At 44.4% G+C, this 26,951-nt stretch overlaps 1 protein-coding gene across 2 annotated transcripts; it reads right to left on the minus strand.

Annotated features, from left to right (window-relative positions):
- Positions 1-4,756: 4,756 nt before the first annotated feature.
- tut4 (terminal uridylyl transferase 4) lies at positions 4,757-25,329 on the minus strand. 2 transcript variants are annotated; one of them, XM_080506797.1, is made up of 28 exons: positions 25,181-25,329; positions 23,015-23,324; positions 21,605-21,721; positions 21,343-21,520; positions 19,594-19,682; positions 19,463-19,514; positions 19,311-19,380; positions 18,934-19,060; positions 18,457-18,576; positions 17,506-17,664; positions 17,202-17,376; positions 15,897-16,528; positions 15,548-15,698; positions 15,217-15,303; positions 15,005-15,108; positions 14,658-14,715; positions 14,453-14,556; positions 13,497-13,586; positions 10,257-10,370; positions 10,107-10,184; positions 8,499-8,676; positions 8,386-8,433; positions 7,762-7,844; positions 7,309-7,424; positions 6,681-6,832; positions 6,516-6,598; positions 6,066-6,381; positions 4,757-5,580 (listed from the first exon to the last, which is right to left on the minus strand). In XM_080506797.1, the coding sequence occupies exons 2-28, from the start codon at positions 23,285-23,287 to the stop codon at positions 5,516-5,518; spliced, it is 3,819 nt and encodes a 1,272-aa protein (XP_080362923.1). In that variant the 5' UTR covers positions 23,288-23,324; positions 25,181-25,329; the 3' UTR covers positions 4,757-5,515. The 2 variants fall into 2 exon arrangements, with proteins under 2 accessions (XP_080362923.1, XP_080362924.1); XM_080506798.1 differs by lacking the exons at positions 4,757-5,580; positions 6,066-6,381; positions 6,516-6,598 and having other exon boundaries at positions 6,708-6,846.
- Between the last annotated feature and the right edge of the window lie 1,622 nt (positions 25,330-26,951).

Raw genomic sequence — 26,951 nt, forward strand, 5'->3', positions numbered from 1 at the left:
ACAGTCAAACATTTAAAATAAGGTGCATATGAACGATAAATAAAAGAGCAGGAGGAGAAGTGGGAGGGATTAAAATTGAATGATTTCACAGTGTGACGATATTTGGCCTTTAGAACCTGATGGCCGAAGTGTGTTTGTCTTCTGGGGCGGAATTTTGTTTCTTCAGTTCCAGAACCAACTTCAAGAGGAGCAAAAAAAACCCCTGAGTGCTTTTCAAATCCTGCAGTGTCTTTCTGGCAGCTTGTGGAACGTCTCATCCAGCCAACGACCAGCCGCCGTTCACTGGAACCGCCGTTCGCTGGAACCGCCGTTCGCTGGAACCGCCGTTCGCTGGAACCGTCGTTCGCTGGAACCGCCGTTCGCTGGAACCGCCGTTCGCTGGAACCGCCGTTCGCTGGAACCGCCGTTCGCTGGAACCGCCGTTCGCTGGAACCGCCGTTCGCTGGAACCGCCGTTCGCTGGAACCGCCGTTCGCTGGAAACGTCGTTCGCTGGAACCGCCGTTCGCTGGAACCGCCGCATTAACTGGAAACGTCGTTCACTGGAAACGTCGTTCCCTGGAACCGTCGTTCGCTGGAACCGTCGTTCGCTGGAACCGACGTTCACTGGAACCGCCGTTCGCTGGAACCGTCGTTCGCTGGAAACGCCGTTCACTGGAAACGCCGTTCACTGGAAACGCCGTTCACTGGAAACGCCGTTCGCTGGAAACGCCGTTCGCTGGAACCGCCGTTCGCTGGAACCGCCGTTCGCTGGAACCGCCGTTCACTGGAAACGTCCTTCTGTCAGACTTCAGCCTTCTGATAGAACCAAATTGACATTTCTACACTAATACAGTGACAAGCGAAAATTGTGCTTTTATTGTTCTCTATTGCTTGGTGTCGTGGAAATTAGTGTTCTTGAAGTGATCGTAGATTCATGCACGTCGATTTTAAGTCGTTGTACCTTGTGATCGTGAGAAGATATTTTAACGGCGCCGTTCTGAGACGTCGTCAAAAATCTCTGGTCTTCAGGCCGGAGGGACATCTGATCTCTGTGTACACACACACACACACACACACACACACACACACACACACACACACACACACAACAGGAGCCATTTTCAAAAAGTTGTGTTTTCAGTTGCTCCGACCGCCGCCGTCGTTTGGACGAACGGCCAAAGCTTTCACTCCAAATCGTCGGTGTGTAAATAATAAATAAACACAAGTTCCGACAAAACAGACGAGTCGGCAAATATTTTAAATTCAAGTAAGAATTTCAACAAGTCAAACTGTGGAGGCTTCAGACTGCTGACATTTCTTCTGAGACCAAAAAGAATCGTTTGGAGCCACAATGGTGATTGTGAGTGAAGAACTCTGAAGGACTGATGGGATTTCATGTTTCCAGTGTGAACGGTTTGTCTGAGTCACTCCACTGTTCCGCAGCCGTTCCTTCCTATTGAGAGTGAAAACAATACGGACCGCCGGCACTCCCTCATCAACCTCCGTCACCCAGAACCAATCAACACGTCTACTGGCTGTGTCATGAGAATGTTACCGGGGATGGACTCTGACCCGAATGGACTCGAGGACAAAAAGGGGTGGAGCACATGAGGGGTGGAGCAGGTTTTACACAACACAAAAGAAATCAGTGGAAACTGGAAATACAGACAGTAGATTTTACTGGTATATGAACCTCATCTGACATGACCCCTAAATCTACTGTAACACCTGTGAACCTCATCTGACATGACCCCCAAATCTACTGTAACACCTGTGAACACCATCTGACATGACCCCTAAATCTACTGTAACACCTGTGAACACCATCTGACATCACCCCCAAATCTACTGTAACATCTGTGAACCTCATCTGACATGACCCCCAAATCTACTGTAACACCTGTGAACACCATCTGACATGACCCCTAAATCTACTGTAACACCTGTGAACACCATCTGACATCACCCCCAAATCTACTGTAACACCTGTGAACACCATCTGACATGACCCCTAAATCTACTGTAACACCTGTGAACCTCATCTGACATGACCCCCAAATCTACTGTAACACCTGTGAACCTCATCTGACATGATCCCCAAATCTACTGTAACACCTGTGAACATCATCTGACATGACCCCCAAATCTACTGTAACATCTGTGAACCTCATCTGACATGACCCCCAAATCTACTGTAACACCTGTGAACCTCATCTGACATGACCCCCAAATCTACTGTAACATCTGTGAACCTCATCTGACATGACTCCCAAATCTACTGTAACACCTGTGAACCTCATCTGACATGACCCCCAAATCTACTGTAACACCTGTGAACACCATCTGACATGACCCCCAAAACTACTGTAACACCTGTGAACCTCATCTGACATGACCCCTAAATCTACTGTAACACCTGTGAACCTCATCTGACATGACCCCTAAATCTACTGTAACACCTGTGAACACCATCTGACATGACCCCTAAATCTACTGTAACACCTGTGAACACCATCTGACATGATCCCCAAATCTACTGTAACATCTGTGAACCTCATCTGACATGACCCCCAAATCTACTGTAACACCTGTGAACCTCATCTGACATGACCCCTAAATCTACTGTAACACCTGTGAACACCATCTGACATGACCCCTAAATCTACTGTAACACCTGTGAACCTCATCTGACATGATCCCCAAATCTACTGTAACACCTGTGAACCTCATCTGACATGACCCCCAAATCTACTGTAACATCTGTGAACCTCATCTGACATGACCCCCAAATCTACTGTAAGACCTGTGAACCTCATCTGACATGACCCCCAAATCTACTGTAACACCTGTGAACGCCATCTGACATGACCCCTAAATCTACTGTAACACCTGTGAACACCATCTGACATGACCCCCAAATCTACTGTAACACCTGTGAACGTCATCTGACATGACCCCTAAATCTACTGTAACACCTGTGAACCTCATCTGACATGATCCCCAAATCTACTGTAACACCTGTGAACCTCATCTGACATGACCCCCAAATCTACTGTAACACCTGTGAACACCATCTGACATGACCCCCAAATCTACTGTAACATCTGTGAACCTCATCTGACATGACCCCCAAATCTACTGTAAGACCTGTGAACCTCATCTGACATGACCCCCAAATCTACTGTAACACCTGTGAACACCATCTGACATGACCCCTAAATCTACTGTAACACCTGTGAACACCATCTGACATGACCCCCAAATCTACTGTAACACCTGTGAACCTCATCTGACATGATCCCCAAATCTACTGTAACACCTGTGAACCTCATCTGACATGATCCCCAAATCTACTGTAACACCTGTGAACACCATCTGACATGACCCCCAAATCTACTGTAACACCTGTGAACACCATCTGACATGACCCCTAAAACTACTGTAACACCTGTGAACGTCATCTGACATGACCCCTAAATCTACTGTAACACCTGTGAACCTCATCTGACATGATCCCCAAATCTACTGTAACACCTGTGAACCTCATCTGACATGACCCCTAAATTTACTGTAACACCTGTGAACACCATCTGACATGACCCCTGAATCTACTGTAACACCTGTGAACCTCATCTGACATGACCCCTAAAACTACTGTAACACCTGTGAACACCATCTGACATGATGTCATCACCCTGCTTCAGCAGACCAGGATCTAATGATGATGTCATCACCTGCTTCAGCAGACCAGGATCTAATGATGATGTCATCACCCTGCTTCAGCAGACCAGGATCTAATGATGATGTCATCACCCTGCTTCAGCAGGCCAGGAGCTAATGATGACTTCATCACCCTGCTTCAGCAGGCCAGGACCTAATGATGATGTCATCACGCTGCTTCAGCAGGCCAGGAGCTAATGATGATGTCATCACGCTGCTTCAGCAGGCCAGGAGCTAATGATGATGTCATCACCTGCTTCAGCAGACCAGGATCTAATGATGATGTCATCACGCTGCTTCAGCAGGCCAGGAGCTAATGATGATGTCATCACGCTGCTTCAGCAGGCCAGGAGCTAATGATGATGTCATCACCAGGGTTGTGAAAAAAGCCCAGTAACGAGCCCCTCGTTGCAACCGGGTGTGTTGCCACTGGGAGGAGCTTCCCCCTGCAGGGCGCCGCCCCCCCCGGACCAGGGTTGGATCCATCCTGTGATCAAATAACACCCATCAACTGAAATAATGTTCAAATGAACATAAACGATGTTGTTGTTGTTGTTGTTGTCACGCCGCGGCCCAGAAGCTCCAGTCCGTGTGATGAGAGCACAACATTGCAGAGGTTGTACAAAAACATAGTGAAACATTTGATCACAATGGAATTAATTAAGACCAATATTAAACAAATGCCATGGTCACCACACTGAACCTGACGTCTGCCTCCCTCTGGTGTCCAGTCGAGGTCATTACACCCGCTCACACCGACGCTCCGTCTGCCGCCACCTGCTGGACACGTTAGCTACTTGACCGTGTTGATATATGAGACGATTTCTGAATTATTTCTTAATACATTTCAGTTCATAAATGTCGCTGAACTGATCGATTCCTGGTATTTATTGTTGACAATTCACTGGTTTGTAACAGTCTGTACTCAGATCTCACACCTTCACTTTTCTTTCAGATGGTTTTATTTTATACAGAAATATTAACTAACCTAAACAAACCTGTTTACAAACGAGACCGATATGTTGGTATCGGCTATCTCCAGTTCAGCCGGTGGTGCCCCAATTTATTATTAATGCAATAACAAAGCTATTCAAATGAATAATCTTACATTACTAAATGACTTTTGATCATTTATTAATTTTAAGTAATTACTCAATTACTTTAGGAGTTGTTAATGCATAAATGACAGTTTACTTCCATTAATAGACATTTTTCTTAAATTACTTCCAGTGATTTATTTCTTTCAGTAATCTATTACAGTAATTTAATGCTAATAACCAACCATAAATCCCAAGAAACTATTAATGCTACTAGCACACGTTAGCATGTTTGCTCAGATAGCATGTTAGATAGCTCGAACATTGAAAACACGACCCAGAAACATCAGAATTTGCATTTTATTTTCTTTGTTTTTTTTAATCATATTTTTCTGATATCTTGCATTTTTTTTGTCCCTTTTTATTTCCTCCCGCTAACTATTGCCAAGTTGGCTAGCTGAGCTCGGCGCTTCAACCTGACATGTTAGCTCAGTTGGTTCGTCACGTTGGCAAACAAAAAACCCAAAACACGGCTAATAAAAATAAAGGCGGACGTTTATTTTTCCTTTCATCCACGTTACGTCCAAACTTCTTTTTTTTTTCCACGTTAAAAATAAAAACACGACTAATATCTGTTCGTTTCCCTGAAAAAATGGGAGATTAAAAAGATCCTTTTGACGTTTCGCCATGAAATCCGAGTCGGCGACACATTAAAAGATGAAAACGTAAAAACTGTACAAGAAAGTCTTTCAAACACGTGTGCTACGTGACGCTAGCGTCACTTCTTCTGCTGGACAAAGTTCAGGTGACGTCGGACGTGAGGCAGCAGCGGCACCACGGAGCCTGGAACAACAAACAAACATGTAAACAAACATTACGTCACATGAGCAACGGTGGCATGGCGGCAGTGGCTAGCGTGCTCGCTGGAATTAGTGCATTAGCATGATAGCCAGGGCGACCGTTGTCATTAGCGTGCTCGCTGTTGACAAAGTAGTTGCTAGCACGTGCTTCATTTATAGCGTTACCACTATTGTGTTAGCATGTTGCTCAGGATTAGCAAATTAATACTTTCTTTGTCGTTACCATGTTAGCTTAAGTTCGTACATTAGCATGCGAGGTGTGGTTATTATATTAGCTTGTTTGTAGTTGTTAGCATGCTAGTTGAGGGTGCCAATGTTGCATTTTAGCTTGTGTTTAGATTAGCCTGTCATCATAATAGCATGTAAATAGTTAGCGTGTTAGCCAAAGTTTTGCAAATTTTTAGCATGTCAGCAGTTGACCGTTAGCTGTGGTTAGCACATTAGCAGTTGTTAGCATCCTGTCCTCACCTGGACCCAGGAAGCTGTTGCCCGGCTGGTAGTTGCCCCCCCCGTTACCCTGGGGCAGGAAGCCATTGCCCTGGTAGTTACCCCCGGCGGTGAAGGTGGACGGTGGGCGGGGCATCCTGAAGCTCCGCCCCCCGCCCGCCGGCTGGGCAAAGATGATGCTGGGGTCGTTGAGGGGCCACGAGGGTGGGGGGAGGGAGGGCAGGCCCGGAAACTGACCCGGAAAGCCCAGCAGGGACGACAGGGGCAACTGAGGGGGCGGGTACTGGGGTGGGGGCAACTGAGGGGGCGGCTGGGGGGAGCAGGGCGGCGTCTCCGACTGGAAAAAAAAACCACAGGATTTAAATAGTAAGACAGCGTTTCCTTCACGCTACGACTGTTTCACACCAAGTTAAAAGCGGAACGTCTCAGAACCGCGTCGCCCTCGACTGCAGACGTTTCGCCGCCACTCACACATTCCGAGTTGTTCCGTGTCCTTCCGGGTTGCTCCGAATCAGACGGCGAGCTGCTGGCACCGGATCGCACCATGTGACCACCTGTGGGAGGGGGGGGTGGGGCTTACTGAGATTAGTAAGCCAACGTCAAAGGGAGAAGGTGCGGCTAGCGGCGTCGGGGTACCCGGCGCGGCGGCGGCGTTGCGATGTTTGAGGTGTCGGTACTCCGGGCAGTCCCTCCGGACGTGTCCCGCGTCGCCACACTGGAAGCAGCGGCGCTCGCGGGGCTCGTCCTCCTTCAGGTCCTCGTCTCGCTCGCTCTCCTTCTTCTTCATCCTGAACGCACACGGCTAGCAAGAGGTTAGCCAACAGGCTACGTGTTCTCACACTGGCTCGTTCACAGTCGTCGTGTCCGCGTGCTCAAAAGTTAGAATTCTAACTTTACCATGTCAAAGCAACAGCTGGTAACGTGTTAGCATGTTAGGTCGTTAAAAAGTCTTTTGAAAATCCTAACTTTAACATGCTAGCTTGTTAGCTAAGTTAGCAGTTTCATGTCAGCGTGTTAGAATAATGACGAGTCTCGCGTTAGCATGTGAGCTTGTTCAGTGATGTTATGTCAGTCCAATAAAGCTAATGAGGAGTCTCGTTAGCATTTTAGGTTGCTGCTCATTGAAATCACACATTAGCTTGTAAAAAAAAGTCGTGTTAGAATTTTAGCTCATTCAAATTGCATTTTTAGTTCAGTAACCTCTTACGGATTCATGTCAGGATGACAGCGGGTAGACAGGCGTAGTGTTAGCATGTTAGCTGACCTGCGTCTGCGCGGACAGTCCTTCATGTAGTGTCCGATCTTCCCACACACGCGGCAACAGCGGTCGTTCGGCGCTAGCTCTCCGTCTGTGAGCACCTTCGAGTCAAAGAAGTAATCCTGAGGAGACAAAGCTAAAGTTAGCGGCAAGGAGCTATTAGCGAGGGACTACTGGCTGGTGGCGAACGGTTGTTAGCGTCGCGGTGTGTTGCGTTCAGTGGGAAACGGTTCCAAACGGCTTTTTGAGTGTTGAAGGTCACAGACCCCCTGGGGCTCGTGGTTTCAAACTACTGGCTCGCTGATAGTGGCTTGGGAATAGCAGCTAATGGCTACGGACTAGGGGCTAGCATACTAGGTACTGGCTAATTTCTGTTTACTAGAGGTTAGCAGATGATGGCTAATGGCTACTGACTGCCCAGCGGCCAGTGGCTAGCAAGATGATGTGTGTTGTCGTTACCACTTCGGTTCCCGGGATTGGGAAGAACGGCGTTCCGAACAACTTGCGTCCGTTGACGAACGCCTTCATGATGAAATTAGTCACTGGAACGGAAACAGTTAGCTTAGCCACACTAACACTCAAGGAGGTAACGTAGCTAACTTAGCTTAAATCATCAAACAGGGTTAGCGTTATACAAGTTTAGCCTCTTCATTAGCATATGTTGCTGAAAAATTGCTAATGCAGCTACTTGTAGCATCCTTAAAAGCCGACTCCAGCGATCGGCTAGCAATTAGCTGCAATTAGCTTCACCCAGTTAAACATGTAAAGTTCAGCATTTTCATGACCTCCTTGTAATCGACAGCTAAGTTCGCTATTTGTTTATAATAGTAGCAACATGCTACTATAACTAGCTCCAATTAGCACCAATTATTTACAAGTTTGAAAGCAAACACGGCTAACAAGAATGATATTTTTAGCTAACTGTAGCTAACAAGCATGCTAATTAAAGCTAGCTGTGCTCAAATCAACTTTCCAGAATGGAAACCTGCGCCATCGATTAGCAAATGTTAACGTTGCTAACTGTGGTAATGTGTCTCAGTGCGAGAAGCGGAAAAGCTACGCTAGGGTAGCTAGCGTACATACTCTTGCGGGAGACTCCGGCTCCAAGGTTGTGGTTCAGGTCGAAGGGATCTGCGGAAGAGACGAACATTTAGCCCGTGGGCGCATTAGCGAGTTTGGCGTTAGCGCTAGCTTACCCTCGATAGCGATGCACTTGCTGGTCCACTGCTTCTCGAAGGTGGTTAGCCTGCGGTGCTGGCGGATGCTAACTACGTGCTCCTTGAAGTCGAAGTCTTCGGTATAGAATCGCAGCAGGCCGAGCCAGAGTTCGCCAACCGACTCCGAATTCCCCGGCGACTCCGACAGCCGGCGGCGCTAGCGAAGGGAAGGAGCGTCAGATTACATCACAAAGAACCTCGCGGTGTGTCACCGTCATAAACGTAAGATTATAAACTGAGGTTATATAGTACTGAGGTTACATTGTACTGAGGTTATATAGTACTGAGGTTATATAGTACTGAGGTTATATAGTACTGAGGTTATATAGTACTGAGGTTATATAGTACTGAGGTTATAGTATAATAATATAGTACTGAGGTTATATAGTACTGAGGTTATATAGTACTGAGGTTATATAGTACTGAGATTATATAGTACTGAGGTTATAGTATAATAATATAGTACTGAGGTTATATAGTACTGAGGTTATATAGTACTGAGATTATATAGTACTGAGATTATAGTATAATAATATAGTACTGAGGTTATATAGTACTGAGGTTATATAGTACTAAGGTTATATAGTACTGAGGTTATAGTATAATAATATAGTACTGAGGTTATATAGTACTGAGGTTATATAGTACTGAGGTTATAGTATAATAATATAGTACTGAGGTTATATAGTACTGAGGTTATATAGTACTGAGGTTATAGTATAATAATATAGTACTGAGGTTATATAGTACTGAGTTTATATAGTACTAAGGTTATATAGTACTGAGGTTATATAGTACTGAGGGTATAGTATAATAATATAGTACTGAGGTTATATAGTACTGAGATTATATAGTACTGAGATTATATAGTACTGAGGGTATAGTATAATAATATAGTACTGAGGTTATATAGTACTGAGGTTATATAGTACTGAGATTATATAGTACTGAGATTATATAGTACTGAGGGTATAGTATAATAATATAGTACTGAGGTTATATAGTACTGAGGGTATAGTATAATAATATAGTACTGAGGTTATATAGTACTGAGGGTATAGTATAATAATATAGTACTGAGGTTATATAGTACTGAGGGTATAGTATAATAATATAGTACTAAGGTTATATAGTACTGAGGTTATAGTATAATAATATAGTACTGAGGTTATATAGTACTGAGGGTATAGTATAATAATATAGTACTAAGGTTATATAGTACTGAGGTTATAGTATAATAATATAGTACTGAGGTTATATAGTACTGAGGTTATATAGTACTAAGGTTATATAGTACTGAGGTTATAGTATAATAATATAGTACTGAGGTTATATAGTACTGAGGTTATATAGTACTGAGGTTATAGTATAATAATATAGTACTGAGGTTATATAGTACTGAGGTTATATAGTACTGAGGTTATAGTATAATAATATAGTACTGAGGTTATATAGTACTGAGGTTATAGTATAATAATATAGTCAGACAGCAGATTTTTCCATTGACGTCTCCTGATATTATTTAGTGATTTCCAGTTTGTGAGTGTGGTTTCCTTGGCGACGGGACGTGTTTCATGCCGTCGTTACCAGTTGCGTCAGGTCGTCGTAGAAGAACGCGTTCCACCCGTCCACCGTTCGCTGCGGCGCCGCCTCCCCGTCGAAGATCTGCACGAAAAGCACACGCAGCGTCATCACCGCGGCTAGCTGCAGTATTAGCGAGTGGCGAGCGGGCGCTACCTCCTGCAGGACGGGGATGACGGGCGGGATGCGCTGCTGCAGGAAGTAAAGAACCATCAGGATGTACGCGTACGACGACAGGCTCCCCCGCGAGGCGTCGCCGATGTCGCAGCGCTAACGGGAAGCACGCGGGAGGGTTAGCATCGCTGCAACAGACAACTAAAACTGCTAACATGCTGTTCAATGTCTGAAAATGCTACTCTTAGCATAACTGGATAAAACCACTGAAATAGTTAATACTCAAAAATATCTGCTGAAAATATATAAAACATCTCAATCAGGGTAAAATGCGAAAAACACTAAAATGCAAAAACAGTTCAAACAGAAAAACATCACGAAAATTCCTGAAAGGTTTGTTCTCAAACAGTTAAAACGCAAAAATATTAACTGAGAAACAAAGCATCAAAATTAGCTAAAATGCTATATGCAGCTAAAGGTAGGTAAAATAGCTAAAACAGTTAATATGTCACAAATGTTAAAATGCGGCACTAACCCTCACGACTGCACTAAAAACTGCTAACATGCAAACAATCGCTTTTCTGTAAATGACTACTTGCATGCTAACTACAGCTAACGCGCTGGTTACCTGCTAACACTGCAACTAAAAACATGATATAAGAGTTAAAAAGGGCTAAACTGATGATTTCGGTAATTTTTTAAATAGTTAACAAAGTTAGTTTCTTTTTTAACCAATTTAGCGATCATCTTAAAACCACTAATGTAGCTGCTAAAATTGCGAATGTTCATAAGAGTTCAAATGGGCTCAACTAATAACACAGCAAATTTAGCTAGTGTGTTTACATCACTAAGTACATTTAACATGTTTGACCGTAAAGCTAATGGCTAACGCTAACAGAGCAACAAATGACTAAAGCTAGAAACAAAGCAGAGGCCTGTACTACGACCTGGATTAACATACCAGGATATCTGTTACCTGGATTAACATACCAGGATCTCTCTGTTACCTGGATTAACATACCAGGATATCTGTTACCTGGATTAACGTACCAGGATATCTGTTACCTGGATTAACGTACCGGGATCTCTGTTACCTGAATTAACATACCAGGATACATCTGTTACCTGGATTAACATACCAGGATCTCTCTGTTACCTGGATTAATGTACCAGGATCTCTGTTACCTGGATTAACATACCAGGATCTGTTACCTGGATTAACGTACCAGGATCTCTGTTACCTGGGTTAACATACCAGAATACCTCAGTTACCTGGATTAACATACCAGGATCTCTCTGTTACCTGGATTAACATACCAGGATCTCTCTGTTACCTGGATTAACATACCAGGATCTCTCTGTTACCTGGATTAACGTACCAGGATCTGTTACCTGGATTAACGTACCAGGATCTCTGTTACCTGGGTTAACATACCAGAATACCTCAGTTACCTGGATTAACATACCAGGATCTCTCTTACCTCGATAAACATACCAGGATCTATGTTACCTGGATTAACTAATCCAGAGATTGTGGATCATGATCAGCACTAACAGGTTATCAAGTCACTGGTTCAACCAGAGTTTCCTCCCAGCATCAGAGCGTTCACATGAAAGGGGCGGAGCCTGCAGCGTGTGACCAATCACAGAGGGAGACCCCCTGCAGAGCAGCTTCACCATCGAGGAGCAGTTAATCTCTGAGATTACCAAGAACTCAAACAACATCCAGCAGCTCAAAGCAACACTGCCGCTGCAGCCAAAGCCTGAACATTCCCGACTTGTTAATGCCGACTTGTTAATGCTGACTTGGCAAGATGAGAGCACATTAATTCGTGGGCCAATAGAAACGGACTTTCACTTTATTGCAGCAGACGGGTTGGAGGCGGAGCTTCCTCCGTGTGAGTTTGTATCCTGTTGGAATATTAATTCATCACAGAGCTGCTCGATTATGGAATAAAATCAAGATATACTTCAATATTATATTATATTATTATTATTATATTACTATAATAAGTCCAACATAAATACTTTGATAAATTAAAATGTTGGAGGTGTCTCCTCCCGCTGCAGCTCAGCACTGAACCCACCAATCACCATCAGTTAAGAATGGGCGGGGCATTTTCCAAGAGATCTGATTGGTCAGGAGGCGGAGCTTCACACTCACTGTGATCTGAACCGGAACATATCCTGCCACAGAGCAGGTTAGACATTCAGAGTCAGTTACCATGGTGATTTATCCCGGGAAGAAGCCAACCAGCGTCGTAGTACAGAAAACCAGAGTTAATCCTGAAGTTACCTGGATAAACCAGAGTTAATCCTGAAGTTACCTGGATAAACCAGAGTTAATCCTGAAGTTACCTGGATAAACCAGAGTTAATCCTGAAGTTACCTCCATAAACCAGAGTTAATCCTGAAGTTACCCCCATAAACCAGAGTTAATCCTGAAGTTACCTGGATAAACCAGAGCTAATCCTGAAGTTACGTCCATAAACCAGAGTTAATCCTGAAGTTACCTGGATAAACCAGAGTTAATCCTGAAGTTACCTGGATAAACCAGAGTGAATCCTGAAGTTACCTAGATAAACCAGAGTGAATCCTGAAGTTACTGGATAAACCAGAGTTAATCCTGAAGTTACCTGGATAAACCAGAGCTAATCCTGAAGTTACCTCCATAAACCAGAGTTAATCCTGAAGTTACCTGGATAAACCAGAGCTAATCCTGAAGTTACGTCCATAAACCAGAGTTAATCCTGAAGTTACCTGGATAAACCAGAGTTAATCCTGAAGTTACCTGGATAAACCAGAGTGAATCCTGAAGTTACCTAGATAAACCAGAGTGAATCCTGAAGTTACTGGATAAACCAGAGTTAATCCTGAAGTTACCTGGATAAACCAGAGTTAATCCTGAATTACCTGGATAAACCAGAGTTAATCCTGAAGTTGCCGCCATAAACCAGAGTTAATCCTGAAGTTACCGCCATAAACCAGAGCTAATCCTGAAGTTACCTGGATAAACCAGAGTTAATCCTGAAGTTACTGGATAAACCAGAGTTAATCCTGAAGTTACCTGGATAAACCAGAGTTAATCCTGAAGTTACTGGATAAACCAGAGTTAATCCTGAAGTTACCTGGATAATTGACAGCGTTGTAGTACAGGCCTCTGCTAAATCACTAACAGAACTGAAATTGACTGAGGGAGCTAACATAGCTAACAGTGCTAAAACCGCTCAAATGGCAAAAAAAACAAAAAGCTAACGATGCTAAACGAACGTCAGCATGTACCTTAGCAAAAACCTTCATGGTGTAGCCCAGCAGCTGCACGCGAGGGTCCAGCGCGGCATATGTAGCTAGCATCCGGGTGTTGTGTTGAGCCTGCGGTAGGTGATTTATGCTAGTTAGCTTCAGGGAATTAAATACGCAAAATTAGCTGACGCAGCAGCGCTAGAAGTGCTAAAACATCTGAACTGGTGGCAAAATGCTAAAGGTGGTTCAATTGGATAAAAGCATTAAGGCGACTAAATTCGTGAAATCTATTAATACGGAATAAAAGCGAAAAAACTTAAAAGATCTAAATTGGCTTGCTAAAATGGCTAAAATGCTATTATTATAACCTTTTATTATTACTCAAAAATATCATTAAAACAAAAAACGTCTCAAGCTGCTAAGTTAATTTGCAAAAAAGCCAAAACCTCAACCCACTAAAATCGATAAAATATAATTTGTAAAATGCTAAAACAGTTAATACCCACCCAGTTAGCTAAAATACTAAAAGTAAACTTTGATTACGCAAATAAAAGCTAAATAAAATAAAATAAAATCTGCTAAAATATTTAAAGCATGTAAAATGGCTAAAATGTAAAAAAAATAAAATAAAAATAATTCAAAAACAGTTAATATGGAAAAACTTTGGGAAAAGCTTTCAATCCACTCAGATAGCGACAAAGCTAAAACTGTTAATACGCCAAATTAAAAAAATTAATAATAAAATACTGCTAAAAAGCCTAAAATATCAAAATTGTCTAAGATGTTAAGAAAACTGAAAAGGCAAAAACAGTTAATACGGAAAAACCACTAAAGTTGGGAACATTTAAATGGGCTAAAATCGCAAACATTTTAAAAACAGTTAATGCGCACTAAAAGCAAAAACACGCAAAACGTGTAAATCGGCTAGGATGCTACATGTAGCTAAGAAAGCTAGAGCGCTAACGGAGCGGTGTGATGTTAAGCTAGCGGCTAACCAGCGTGTTGTAGAGGCTAACGTCGCCCTCCAGGCCACTCTGCCGGTGCTCGAACTTCACGATGGGAACTTTGGCCGTCGTGATCGGAAGAATGTTCCGGAGTCCTGCAGACACACACACACACACACAAAAAAAAAGGAGGCGGAGTCAAGTCTCGCCGAGTTCTTCCGACAAGGTTCCCGACTTACAAAAGCTTTGTCCTCACCCGCGTGCTTCTTGAGCACTTTGGCTAGCCCCTCGATGATTTCTTTACAGTTCAGCTTCTGTCGGAACACAGTGGTTAGTTCCTACCAGACTTTGGAGACTTCGTATGCAAGTCGGTACGTGAAGTATTTATTAGTGTGACTTTTTATTTCCAATGCTTTTCGCGAATTATCGCGTTTTCTGCCTGTGTTTTTAACGGATTACAACGCTTTTAACCAACTGCAGTATTTTTAGCCAATTACACTAGATTGGACGTGAGTTTGTATGAGACCCTATATGTTTTCTTTAATGTAGGGTTGAGTTTTTTCCAGACTTCGTACGGGGGTTTATACATGCTAGCATGCTAACCTCGACGTTGTCGTGGCCCTCCAGCGTCATGCAGATGTCGAGGTCGCTGTCACGGAAACCAAATCCGTTTTTAGAAGATCCAAACAAACAGAGCCGAGCTTTATCTGCAGAGACACAGAACAAGCTAGCATGCTAACTCGCATACGGACAGGGCTCGGGACAGAGCGAGAAAAGGGGGCGTGGCTTGGGGGGGGATACGGGGCGGGGCTTACCGTTGAACTCCTTCCTGATGAAACGTTCCAGTCCAGAGAGGATTAATTCTCGTCGCTGCTGTTCGAGCGGAGAAAGACACAACTCGACTACACACACACACACACACACACACACACACACACACACACACACACACACACACACACACACACACACACACACACAGGTAAGTGTGTGTTTACAGTTTCAGAAAAAACTGGAATTTGTGTGATTTTTAGTGTGTGTGTGTGTGTGTGTGTGTGTGTGTGTGTGTGTGTGTGTGTGTGTGTGTGTGTGTGTGTGTGTGTGTGTGTGTGTGTGTGTGTGTGTGTGTGTGTGTGTGTGTGTTACAGTAGCAGGTGGAACACAACGAGTCGAGGATCTTGAAGAACTTGGGGTTCGGTTCCGGAAGCTTCTGCAGTTCTGTCTTCTTGAAGTCTTCAGGACATTCGTCCTTCAGGTGACCGTCACGCTTGCAAACACTGCACACCACGGTGGGGGGCTACACACACACACACACACACACACACACACACACACACACACACACACACACACACACACACACACACACACACACACACACACACACACACACACACACACACACACACACACACACACACACACACACACACACGCGGTTACCATGACAGCAGGACACGGGTTGAAGAGAGAAGCTACGCTAACGGCGGCTAACCTTTCCCCCAGTGAGGATCAGCTTGTCGAAGACGTACTTCACTTCCTGGTTCTTGCTGGGCATCACTTCCTGGTTCCCAGAGGGCCTGACTTCCTGGATCTCTGGTGACACTTCCCGGTTCCGCAGTGTTTCGTCAGACTGCGCTTCCTGCTTATCTGACGCTTCTACGACTTCCTGCTTCGCCTCCTTGTCCTTTGACGACTTTGAAGGTCTCACTTCCTGTTCACGGTCGAGTCCTACTTGCTGGTTCTCTGATGACTCGGAGTCTCTCGAGTCCTGGTTCTTGAAAGACTCGGGAGGGCTCGCTTCCTGGTTCTCATTGAGTCCGATCTCCTGGGTACTAGACAAGTTGGAAAGTCTCACTTCCTGGTTAACTCCCTGATCCCCCAATGACTCAACAGGGTCTCCTCCTTGTTCTTCCTCAACTGTAACTTCCAGATCCACTTCCTGGTTCCCCAGGGACTCTGTAGACTTAACTTCCTGGTTGCCATCGGGTTTGACTTGCTGGTTCTCTGCGGGTCTCTGCGGGTGTGCGAAGTACCGGTACGCGGCCCGGAGGCGGTCCTGCAGGTACTCGAAGACCATCTGACTGTTGAGGCTCCGAACCACATTCCTCTTCGGGGCAAAGGGGTCTGAAAGGGGGACAAGCAGGGTGACAACCAGGACCAGGACCAGAACTAGAAGTAGATCTAGAACTACAACCCGGACAACGACAAGGACCAGGACTAGAACCGAGGCCAGGGCCAAGGCTAGAACCGGGATCAGGACCGGGACCGGAAGGGGGAATGGGAATGGGACAAGAACTGGGACCAGAACCGGGATCAAAATCAGGATCAGGACCGGGACAAGAACTAGGAGTTGGACCAGGGGGCTAGAGATGAAAGAGGTTAAAAGAGGCTAATGTGGATCAAAGAAGCTCTAAATGGCTAACATAGCTCAAAGAAGCTATAAACGGCTAACATAGCTCAAAGAAGCTCTAAACGGCTAACATAGCTCAAAGAAGCTCTAAACGGCTAACATAGCTCAAAGAAGCTATAAACGGCTAACATAGCTCAAAGAAGCTCTAAACGGCTAACATAGCTCAAAGAAGCTAAAAGTGGCTAAACGTGGAAAAGCTAGAGACCAAAAATGGCCGAAAGACGCCAATTACAAGTAGAGAAATTAAGATAAAAGGCGAATGTTGTTAAGGAGGCTAAAGGAAGTTAGAAGTGTCAAAAGGAAAAAGTAAACAGTTGGCTAACAACGCGAACAGAAAGGGTTAGCACGGGTTCGGGGTCTCGCCGTCTCCAGGGGGGCGGGGCCTACCTTCGATAGCGAGCCGTCTCCGGGGCCAGTTCTTGGCTTCGCGCGGAAGCGACTCCTTGAGACGGACGCTAATCACCGAGTCCTCGAGGGGAAACTCCAGGGAGAAGAACCGGAGCAGCTCCAGCCAGAGGAGACCCACCGAGGCCGCGACGGGCCGGGGCCAGACCAGGGCGGCCTGGAGGACCACAACCAGAGAACCGGAGGTTACAAGGGAGGCGGGGGGGGGGGGGTCCGTACCGAAACGGCGCACCGGGCAGCACCCAGAAATGAACCAGGAACCAGGAAGTGGAGAGGCGGAGCTCACCAGGCCCTCCGAGCTCTCGGGGTCTTTGTGGTTCTCGGTGCGATTCTCTCGGTTCTCTCGGTTCTCGGACGGCGGACGGCGTTCCCAACGGACAAAGTAGTCCGAGCAGATTCCCGTCAGGTGGAACTCGTCTGCTCGCTTCACGTGGAAATCTGGAACCTGCAACCGAGTCAATGAACTGAGTCAATCAGTCAACAAACGCAGTGAAGGCGTCAACCAGGTGACGAGTCAACGAGTCTGTGAGTTGAATCAACGAGTCAATGAGTTAAAGTAGACAAATTTATGAGTTAATTAGTCAACAAACCAACAAGTTGACGAGTCAACGGGTCTGTGAATTAGAGTAGACAAATTTATGAGTTAACTAGTCAACAAACCAACAAGTTGACGAGTCAACGAGTCTGTGAATTGAGTCAACGAGTCAATGAATTAGAGTAGACAAATTTATGAGTTAACTAGTCAACAAACCAACAAGTTGACGAGTCAACGAGTCTGTGAATTGAGTCAACGAGTCAATGAATTAGAGTAGACAAATTTATGAGTTAACTAGTCAACAAACCAACAAGTTGACGAGTCAACGAGTCTGTGAATTGAGTCAACGAGTCAACGAATTAGAGTAGACAAATTTATGAGTTAACTAGTCAACAAACCAACAAGTTGACGAGTCAACGAGTCTGTGAATTGAGTCAACGAGTCAATGAATTAGAGTAGACAAATTTATGAGTTAACTAGTCAACAAACCAACAAGTTGACGAGTTAAAGAGTCCGAGCATCAACGGGAATCTGGACTCAAGAATCTTGAATCAAGACCTGGGACTCAAAACTCAAGAGCAGGGAACCAAGACTCAAGACTCAAGTTTTAAGAATCAAGACCAGAGACGCAAGATTCAAGATGTTGTGACAGACTGTGTGGTTAACATTGTTACCGACGGTGTGGTTGCCGTGGTTACTGACCCAGTCTCCCAGGTAGACGGGCAGCAACGGTTGCTTCCTCTGTTGCAGGAAGAAAACGACCATGAGAGCCAGAGAGTATGACGGTACGCCGCCTTCAGCCGGACAGTCCAGGTGCACCAGCTAGCGCGCGCGCACACACACACACACACACACACACACACACACACACACACACACACACACACACACACACACACACACACACACACACACACACACACACACACACACACACGTTAGGTTAGCATCATTCTAACTAGCAACATTATATATCATTGCCTTGCAGCATTGTAATATAGCTAACTTGCGTTAGCATGAGGCTAGCTAGCGCCACTACTTTCCACTGTATCTTTGACTTTTAGTAGCTAAGCAGCATTAGCATGAGGCTAGCTAGCGCCACTACTTTCCACTGTATCTTCCACTTGCATAGCAGACATAGAGTAAGCATGAACCGCAAGCCAATGTTAGCGTACTGACCCGTCCCCAGTAGCGGAACGCTAGCACCAGAGGAACCAGCCGCGGCTCGAGCTTAGCTAGCACGGCCAGGTGGTTGGTGGTGAGGTACGCCACGTCGTTCCCCGCACTCACTTTGCACGGCAGGCCGCTGGCGGGGAGAAAACCACAACAAGGTGTTAGCGCTAGCTTCTACGCTAACAAGGATTCATTTAGCGCTAAAACTTCTTTGACTGTTTCTTCTTTCTTCCTAATTTTTCCTTTACTATTATTTATCTTTTGCCTTGTTCTTTTTTTCAGCTTTTTTCCCCCTTAATTTTTCTTCCCTTTTTTAAAATTGTACTTCTTTATTTTTCTCCTCCTTTCCCTTCTTCCTCTCCTCTCTTCCTCGCTAGCGGTACCTGCTGGCGTGTCGGCAGAAGACGGCAGGAACTTTAGCATGAAAATCCGACTCCACCTCCGAGAACTCGGCTGCAACAAAAGACACGACGTTAGGCTTTAGCTTAGCAGTGGACTGCTAGCCACATGCTAATGTGCTAATAGCTGAACCTACGACTGTTTTTCAGGATCTCCAGGACTCGGATCAGAACTTCAGGTTGCGTCATCTGGCCCAAAAGGGAAAAAAAAAACCAAAGTCAGTGCCTTTATTTTAAAAGTTAGCACTTTTAGTTTGGCGGGACTCACAGGGTTGGGGAAGACGACGTCGATGTTGACGTCGCTCGTCTTGAAGGCAAACCCCGTCAGTGAGGAGCCGTAGAGCCGCAGGGAGCACGCTAAATGCGACAGGTAGCATGTTAGCATCTTCACCTCACTAGAGAATCTATATTAGCTTTGAAGATACCGGAAAATACTAAAGCGGCTCATGTTTTTTAAAGAACCGAAAGTTGCTGCAGTTGCTTAATTGTGTCGGTTGCTGAGGTAGAAGAAAGAGCTGAAGCTAAAGGGGGAGAGAGAGACTGTTTATAGTTACTGCTGGACTCTGATACTCCTGTATTGACTTCATTTCACTTTTTTTGTAGTTTTTTTACCAGCAGACGACGGCAATATGACAAAAACGTTTTATAGTGAAAATAGTCTTATTTTCTATTGTTTTTTTGTTTTTTTTTAAATGTTCACGTGTCATAAGCTCTTGGAGCTGCAGGGTTCAACACATTGCGGTAGATTAAATTGCAAATTGTTTTATGAAGCTGAAGCTAATAAAAATTCCTGAAGTTGCTGGAGGCTCGAGTTGATGATGTTGCTAAACAAGCTAAACTGGTTGAGGTGGATATTAAAAAACAAAGTGAAGAAACAAACTGAAGTTGTAAAAGTTACTGAGGTAGATAAATAAAAAGTAGTTCAACAAACTCAAGTTACAAAAGTTGCAAAAGTTGCTGGAGTAGCTTAAGTTACTAAAAGTGTTTAAATAGTTAAAGTTGGTAAAGTAGCTTAAGTTACTAAAATTGTTTAAACTGTTAAAGTTGGTAAAGTAGCTTAAGTTACTAAAATTATTTAAATAGTTAAAGTTGGTAAAGTAGCTTAAGTTACTAAAATTATTTAAATAGTTAAAGATGCTGGAGTAGCTTAAGTTACTAAAATTGTTTAAATAGTTAAAGTTGGTAAAGTAGCTTAAGTTACTAAAATTGTTTAAATAGTTAAAGTTACTGGAGTAGCTTAAGTTACTAAAATTGATTAAATAGTTAAAGTTGGTAAAGTAGCTTAAGTTACTAAAATTATTTAAATAGTTAAAGATGCTGGAGTAGCTTAAGTTACTAAAATTGTTTAAATAGTTAAAGTTGGTAAAGTAGCTTAAGTTACTAAAATTATTTAAACTGTTAAAGTTGGTAAAGTAGCTTAAGTTACTAAAAGTGTTTAAATAGTTAAAGTTGGTAAAGTAGCTTAAGTTACTAAAATTATTTAAACTGTTAAAGTTGGTAAAGTAGCTTAAGTTACTAAAATTATTTAAATAGTTAAAGATGCTGGAGTAGCTTAAGTTACTAAAATTGTTTAAATAGTTAAAGTTGGTAAAGTAGCTTAAGTTACTAAAATTGTTTAAATAGTTAAAGTTACTGGAGTAGCTTAAGTTACTAAAATTGATTAAATAGTTAAAGTTGGTAAAGTAGCTTAAGTTACTAAAATTGTTTAAATAGTTAGTTGCTGGAGTAGCTTAAGTTACTAAAATTGTTTAAATAGTTAGTTGCTGGAGTAGCTTAAGTTACTAAAATTGTCTAAATACTTAAAGTTGCTGGAGTAGCTTAAGTTACTAAAATTGTTTAAATAGTTGAAGTTGGTGACGTAGTGCAAGTTGTTAAAATAGCTTACATGGTTAAAGTTGACAGAGAAGCTACCGTTGCTAAATTAGCAAAATAGCTAAAGTTGCTAAAACGTCTAAAGTTGCTAAATTAGAACACACTTAGCAACTTCTTCTCTAAGCATGTGTTCGCGTCCCCCAACCTGGCAGGTGCACCCTGATGATGTCATCCATGCACCTCACGGTCTCCGTCCGGGCAGCGACATCATCCTCGGAGACGCCATGACGACGGGCCGTCTCCGTGACGACGGCGTCCAGCGCCGCCAGCTGGGCCGGCGTGGGCGGCCGTAGCGCACGCAGCTCGTTCTCCTCCTGCTTCTCCTACAAAACGCACAGAAAAGGTTAAATCGCGCCAAAGCTATGCTAGGCTAGCGTGGACGCTATGCTAACGTGGCAGGAACGTACCGTGACGTTCTTCTTGTGCCGCTTCTCCTTGATGTGTTTGTGCGCCAGCTGCACGTTCTCGATGTGAACGCAGCACAAGGAGCACACGTAGACGTACGACGGGAAGTCAGGAGAGCGCTAGCACACAGAGAACACCTGGAACGTTAGCGCCTATAGCTAGGAGAGAAACCTAGCATGCTAGCGGCTAACGCGCAGAAAAATACAGCATGTTGACAAGCCTCCTAACACCTTTCCTTAACTCCTCTCAGAAGCCTCCTAACACCTTTCCTTAACTCCTCTCGGAAGCCTCCTAACACCTTTCCTTAACTCCTTCAGGAAGCCTCCTAACCCCTTTCCTTAACTCCTTCAGGAAGCCTCCTAACACCTTTCCTTAACTCCTCTAGGAAGCCTCCTAACACCTTTCCTTAACTCCTCCAGGAAGCCTCCGAACACCTTTCCTAACTCCTTCATGAAACCTCCTAACACCTTTCCTTAACTCCTCTCGGAAGCCTCCTAACACCTTTCCTTAACTCCTTCAGGAAGCCTCCTAACACCTTTCCTTAACTCCTTCAGGAAGCCTCCTAACTCCTTTCCTTAACTCCTTCAGGAAGCCTCCTAACACCTTTCCTTAACTCCTCCAGGAAGCCTCCTAACACCTTTCCTAACTCCTTCATGAAGCCTCCTAACACCTTTCCTTAACTCCTTGAGGAAGCCTCCTAACACCTTTCCTTAACTCCTTCAGGAAGCCTCCTAACACCTTTCCTTAACTCCTCTAGGAAGCCTCCTAACAACTTTCCTTAACTCCTTCAGGAAGCCTCCTAACACCTTTCCTTAACTCCTTCAGGAAGCCTCCTAACCCCTTTCCTTAACTCCTTCAAGAAGCCTCCTAACACCTTTCCTTAACTCCTTGAGGAAGCCTCCTAACACCTTTCCTTAACTCCTTCAGGAAGCCTCCTAACCCCTTTCCTTAACTCCTTCAGGAAGCCTCCTAACCCCTTTCCTTAACTCCTTCAGGAAGCCTCCTAACACCTTTCCTTAACTCCTCTAGGAAGCCTCCTAACACCTTTCCTTAACTCCTCTAGGAAGCCTCCTAACACCTTTCCTTAACTCCTCCAGGAAGCCTCCTAACACCTTTCCTAACTCCTTCATGAAGCCTCCTAACACCTTTCCTTAACTCCTCTCGGAAGCCTCCTAACACCTTTCCTTAACTCCTTGAGGAAGCCTCCTAACACCTTTCCTTAACTCCTCTAGGAAGCCTTCTAACAACTTTCCTTAACTCCTTGAGAAAGCGTCCTCACACCTTTTCTTAACTCCTTCAGGAAGCCTCCTAACACCTTTCCTTAACTCCTTTAGGAAGCCTCCTAGCACCTTTGCTTAACCAAATGCAAATTTCCAAAAAATTGTAGCTATATTGACATTAGCTAGCGCTACCTTGAGTAGCCGGTGGATGTGGTCGCGGCCAAGACGCTCCTCGGCCTGCCGCAGTCCGAGCTGCTGCTCTGTCAGCGGGCCGTCCTCGGTGCCATCCTGCGCTAGCTGTTCCTCGCTAGCATTGCCACTAGCGTCCGCTAGCTCGCCGGCACGGCCCGTTAGCCGAGCTAGCCTGGTGAGCCGCCCTCGCCGCGGGTTCTCGGAAGCCGTCCTGGTGCCAGCCGCCGCTCGGCTGGCCTCGCTCTTGCTGGCGTCCGACTGCGTCCCGGGCATGGCGGGCGGAGTTGGAGGGGGCGTGGCCACGTCAAGTCTGGAACCAAGAATACAACAGCTAACAAAATCGCCACGTGTCTTTGCTAGTCAGCCATCATCACGCACATACACACGCCCTGGGGTGTTTGGGGGGAGACTAAAGCAAGACGGACGTGAAAAAACACCAATAGAGCCAAGCTTAGCATGCTACAGAACTAGCCGCATTGTGCTAACCCGACTTTTCACGACAACACGACGCTGTTTGGGTAGATTTTACGCTCAAAACACTGCGAAACATGGACGTGAATGTTTGTAAAGGCGTCGTCCAGCGAGGCGGACACGAGAGTTAGCTGGGGAAAAAAACGCGGTTTGTGCTGCGTTGATAAAGAATCTCTCCAGGGGTTAATAAAGTGAGGTTTTAAAGATAGAACTAGCTTATTATGAGATGATGACGTCACTCAGACCCCCACATTGTCCAAAGTGAACAAACGTACGTTGTACCGCTTCCTTCTCGGAGCTTCTACTGACCTCAAGTTGTCTTTTGAGAGAATAAATGCAAACATTCGTACATTTAATACCTTTACTGTAGAGAGGAGTTTATTACAGCCTCCACAGGGACTGCCCCGACCCACCAGACTCAACTCCCGATGTGGAGAGTGTGAAGAGAAAGTAGGTAAAATAGTAGTTAAAAAATTGGAGCTCACAAAGTGAATATATAAATGCGTAAATAAAAGAGAAGTAAAAAAAATAACTAACCAATAAAAATAAAGAAATAAGAGCTTGTAAAATACATTTGTTACTGAAATAAAAGGTAAAACACTGACGACATTAGAAAAAAGAACAAGTAAAATAGTCAGCTAATGACAGGCTGAATTAAAAAAGCGGGTTTTGAGCCTGTTTTGTAAAACACTGACAGTCTCTGTGGCCCCGAGGCCCTCACGTGGGCCTGAGTGACAGACCCTGGTCTCACAATGGGTCCTGGTCCCGGCACTAGGAACCCGTAACAGGCTGGTGCCGGAGGACCTCAGAGACCGCGAGGGCTCATGTCGTAAAAGCAGCACAAAGAGACATTTAAAAACTAATAACAAAATCTTAAAAGGCAATCCTGCAACACGTGGAGAGCCAGTGCAGTGACTGTAAAACAGGTGCAATTATGCTAGATTAAGCTAATTAAGCGAGTTTTCTACTCTAGTTAGCCGGTTATGTTAGTTATTATGCTAAAATATCAAACTATCATGCTGTAAATATTGTAGCTCACTCATAATAATGTTATATTTAACTAATTAAGCTAGTTATTCTACTACATTTAGCTGATTAGGCCAGTTGCTAAGGTAATATATATAGCAGGTTAAGCTACATATGTTACTTATTATATACACAAGTAGTTCAGTAGTTTTCATGCTTTAGTTAGCTCATTAAGCTAGTTCGACCTCAATTATAGCAAATAGTAAGAAATAGTAAATTTATGCCGAGATAACTTAGCTGAACACGATGCTACATCTTGTTAGTTAGGCTAGTTGTTATGCTACTTTTAACGATCGAGGCTCGTTGTCATACTAACTTTGCTCAAATGGCTTAATGTTTACATCTAAAGCTAACAATGCTAACAGTCTTAGCCGCGAGCAGCTCGCCGAAGTCACGCAGTACGCGAGGTGACGTCACTACGGGCGACCGTAACAATAACAACTGGGCTCGTTTCAGTCGCTTAAAGCGTCAGAAACGTGCGAAAAGAATAATAAAGATAAGCGGGAGCGTGTTTAACACTGGAGGAGGGCTAGCATTGGCTGTGTGTGTGTGTGTGTGTGTGTGGGTGTGTGCGTTAGCTCCGCGGTGCTCAGCCTCTCGTGACCCGGGAAGCGACGCCTCTGGAGGGGGGGGGGGGGGGGAGAAAGAAGACAAAAAGCGCCTCCGAACCTTCGTAAGGCGCGCGGAGCTGCGAGCTCCTCCACCTCTTCCTCCGAGCGGCTCGTGACGGCTAGCGGCGGCTCGTGGCGGCTCGCGGCGGCTCGTGGCGGCTAGCGGCGGCGGCCCTGCTTGCCGCGATCCGCCATGTTAGCAACATGTTAGCAACACGCAGGGAGGAGGGGGCGGGGCCTCGGAGGCCTCCACGGACCACTCAGATGAAACGATGACGCGACACGTCATCATGGCCACGTCATCACGTCTTAAAATATTACTTTTATTTTGGAGTGGTTTGCTCAACGTTAATATTTTATTTTTATTCGCAAGTTTAGTTCTTTTTTTTATTTCAAAATCAATGTTAAACTTCTTCTCCCAGAATCCTCAGGAAATAAAAACCTGTTAGTCGTTGTTGACCTCCATCTCTAATACGTTGTTCCTGAAGGAAATTCCTCTCCACACTCAGACTAATTGGTATTTCCAGCATTTTATTTTGGCGGGACATCCCCGGTTTGTTGACGTCTCAGCGTCACAGGAAAGATTCCCGGGGCTCGGTGTCACCAGATCCCCCGTTGGTCCACTGGATCTCTCCACATCTGGATCGTCTGTGGGAAAAAACCCCCAGCCGTCAGTTTCACCACATTCCAGACTTTTCTCGTGGCTTCAAGACTCTTTCTTTGACAAAGTCTGGATGTTTTTCAAATGTTGACATTCTGGCCGGAGGTGCCGCCACGCCATCTTTGATCTCCCACAATCCCCCATGATAGTTACGTTTTTAAGTTTCAAAACTGACTGAGCACCTGATGAAAAGAGGCGACACTGTGTCGGTCCTGTCCACCAGGAGAGGGAGGAGGACGCCTCTCTCCTCCATGACGTCACTCTCCCCCATGATGTCACTCTCCTCTGACCTCCACCTTCAGATCAGACTCTTCTCCACCTCTGCAGTCACTGATCTCTCTGAGACGCTTGTTTTTTTACTTTCATTAGTGATTCCACTACCGTGACACCAAATAATATCATCTCCTGACCTCCACCTCGTCCGTGACTGTTTCTCTCGCCGTAAAATTCCTTTACTTCATCTTTTCTGTCAGGATTTAGCATCAAATGCCGGCGATGAACAGGCTGATTGAGATGTGAAAATATAGACGAGGCACGTTGCATTGAGCATTTATGGTAGAAAGTGTATGGTGAGTTCAAAATAAGCTTCAACTTCAAACAGGTGCACAGCATTTTCAGTTTTTGGACATGCGTACATTTTTAGTAGGAATCCAAGGAATGTTTTGTAAACGAGGCCCAGATTGTTGTAATGTGCTTTATAAATGCACTGTATTTAATAAGTTTATAACCAGCGGCTGCTGGATCTTGGTGTATGGAACCACATAGAGCTAGGATGGGAAAAAAATAGTATTTTAACCATGAGTGTTTAAAGATTGTTCTGGAAGAGGATCTTTACATTTGAAAATGTTGCTCTTATTTAAAAAAAAAAAAAATAGGTGGTCTTTCAATACTCATAGTTTCATTTGAAATATTTTACTGTATGCCTCATTTTACATTGTGAAATATTACTTTTAATCTGGTGTTATGTCAATTTTAACCATTACTTTACTTTGAAACGTTTCTTTTTTGATTTACGTTTATATTTTTGAAATTTTACTTTTATTTTATTTATATTTTGAAACATTCTTTTTTAAATGTTAATTTTTTTTCCCTAATTGTGTTTTGAAATCTGACTTTTATTTGTTTGTTTGTTTGTTTTACTTTTATCTACTTTTTAATTTGGAAATGT

Source organism: Blennius ocellaris (assembly GCF_963422515.1).
Source record: "Blennius ocellaris genome assembly, chromosome: 12".
Lineage (NCBI taxonomy): Eukaryota > Metazoa > Chordata > Actinopteri > Blenniiformes > Blenniidae > Blennius > Blennius ocellaris.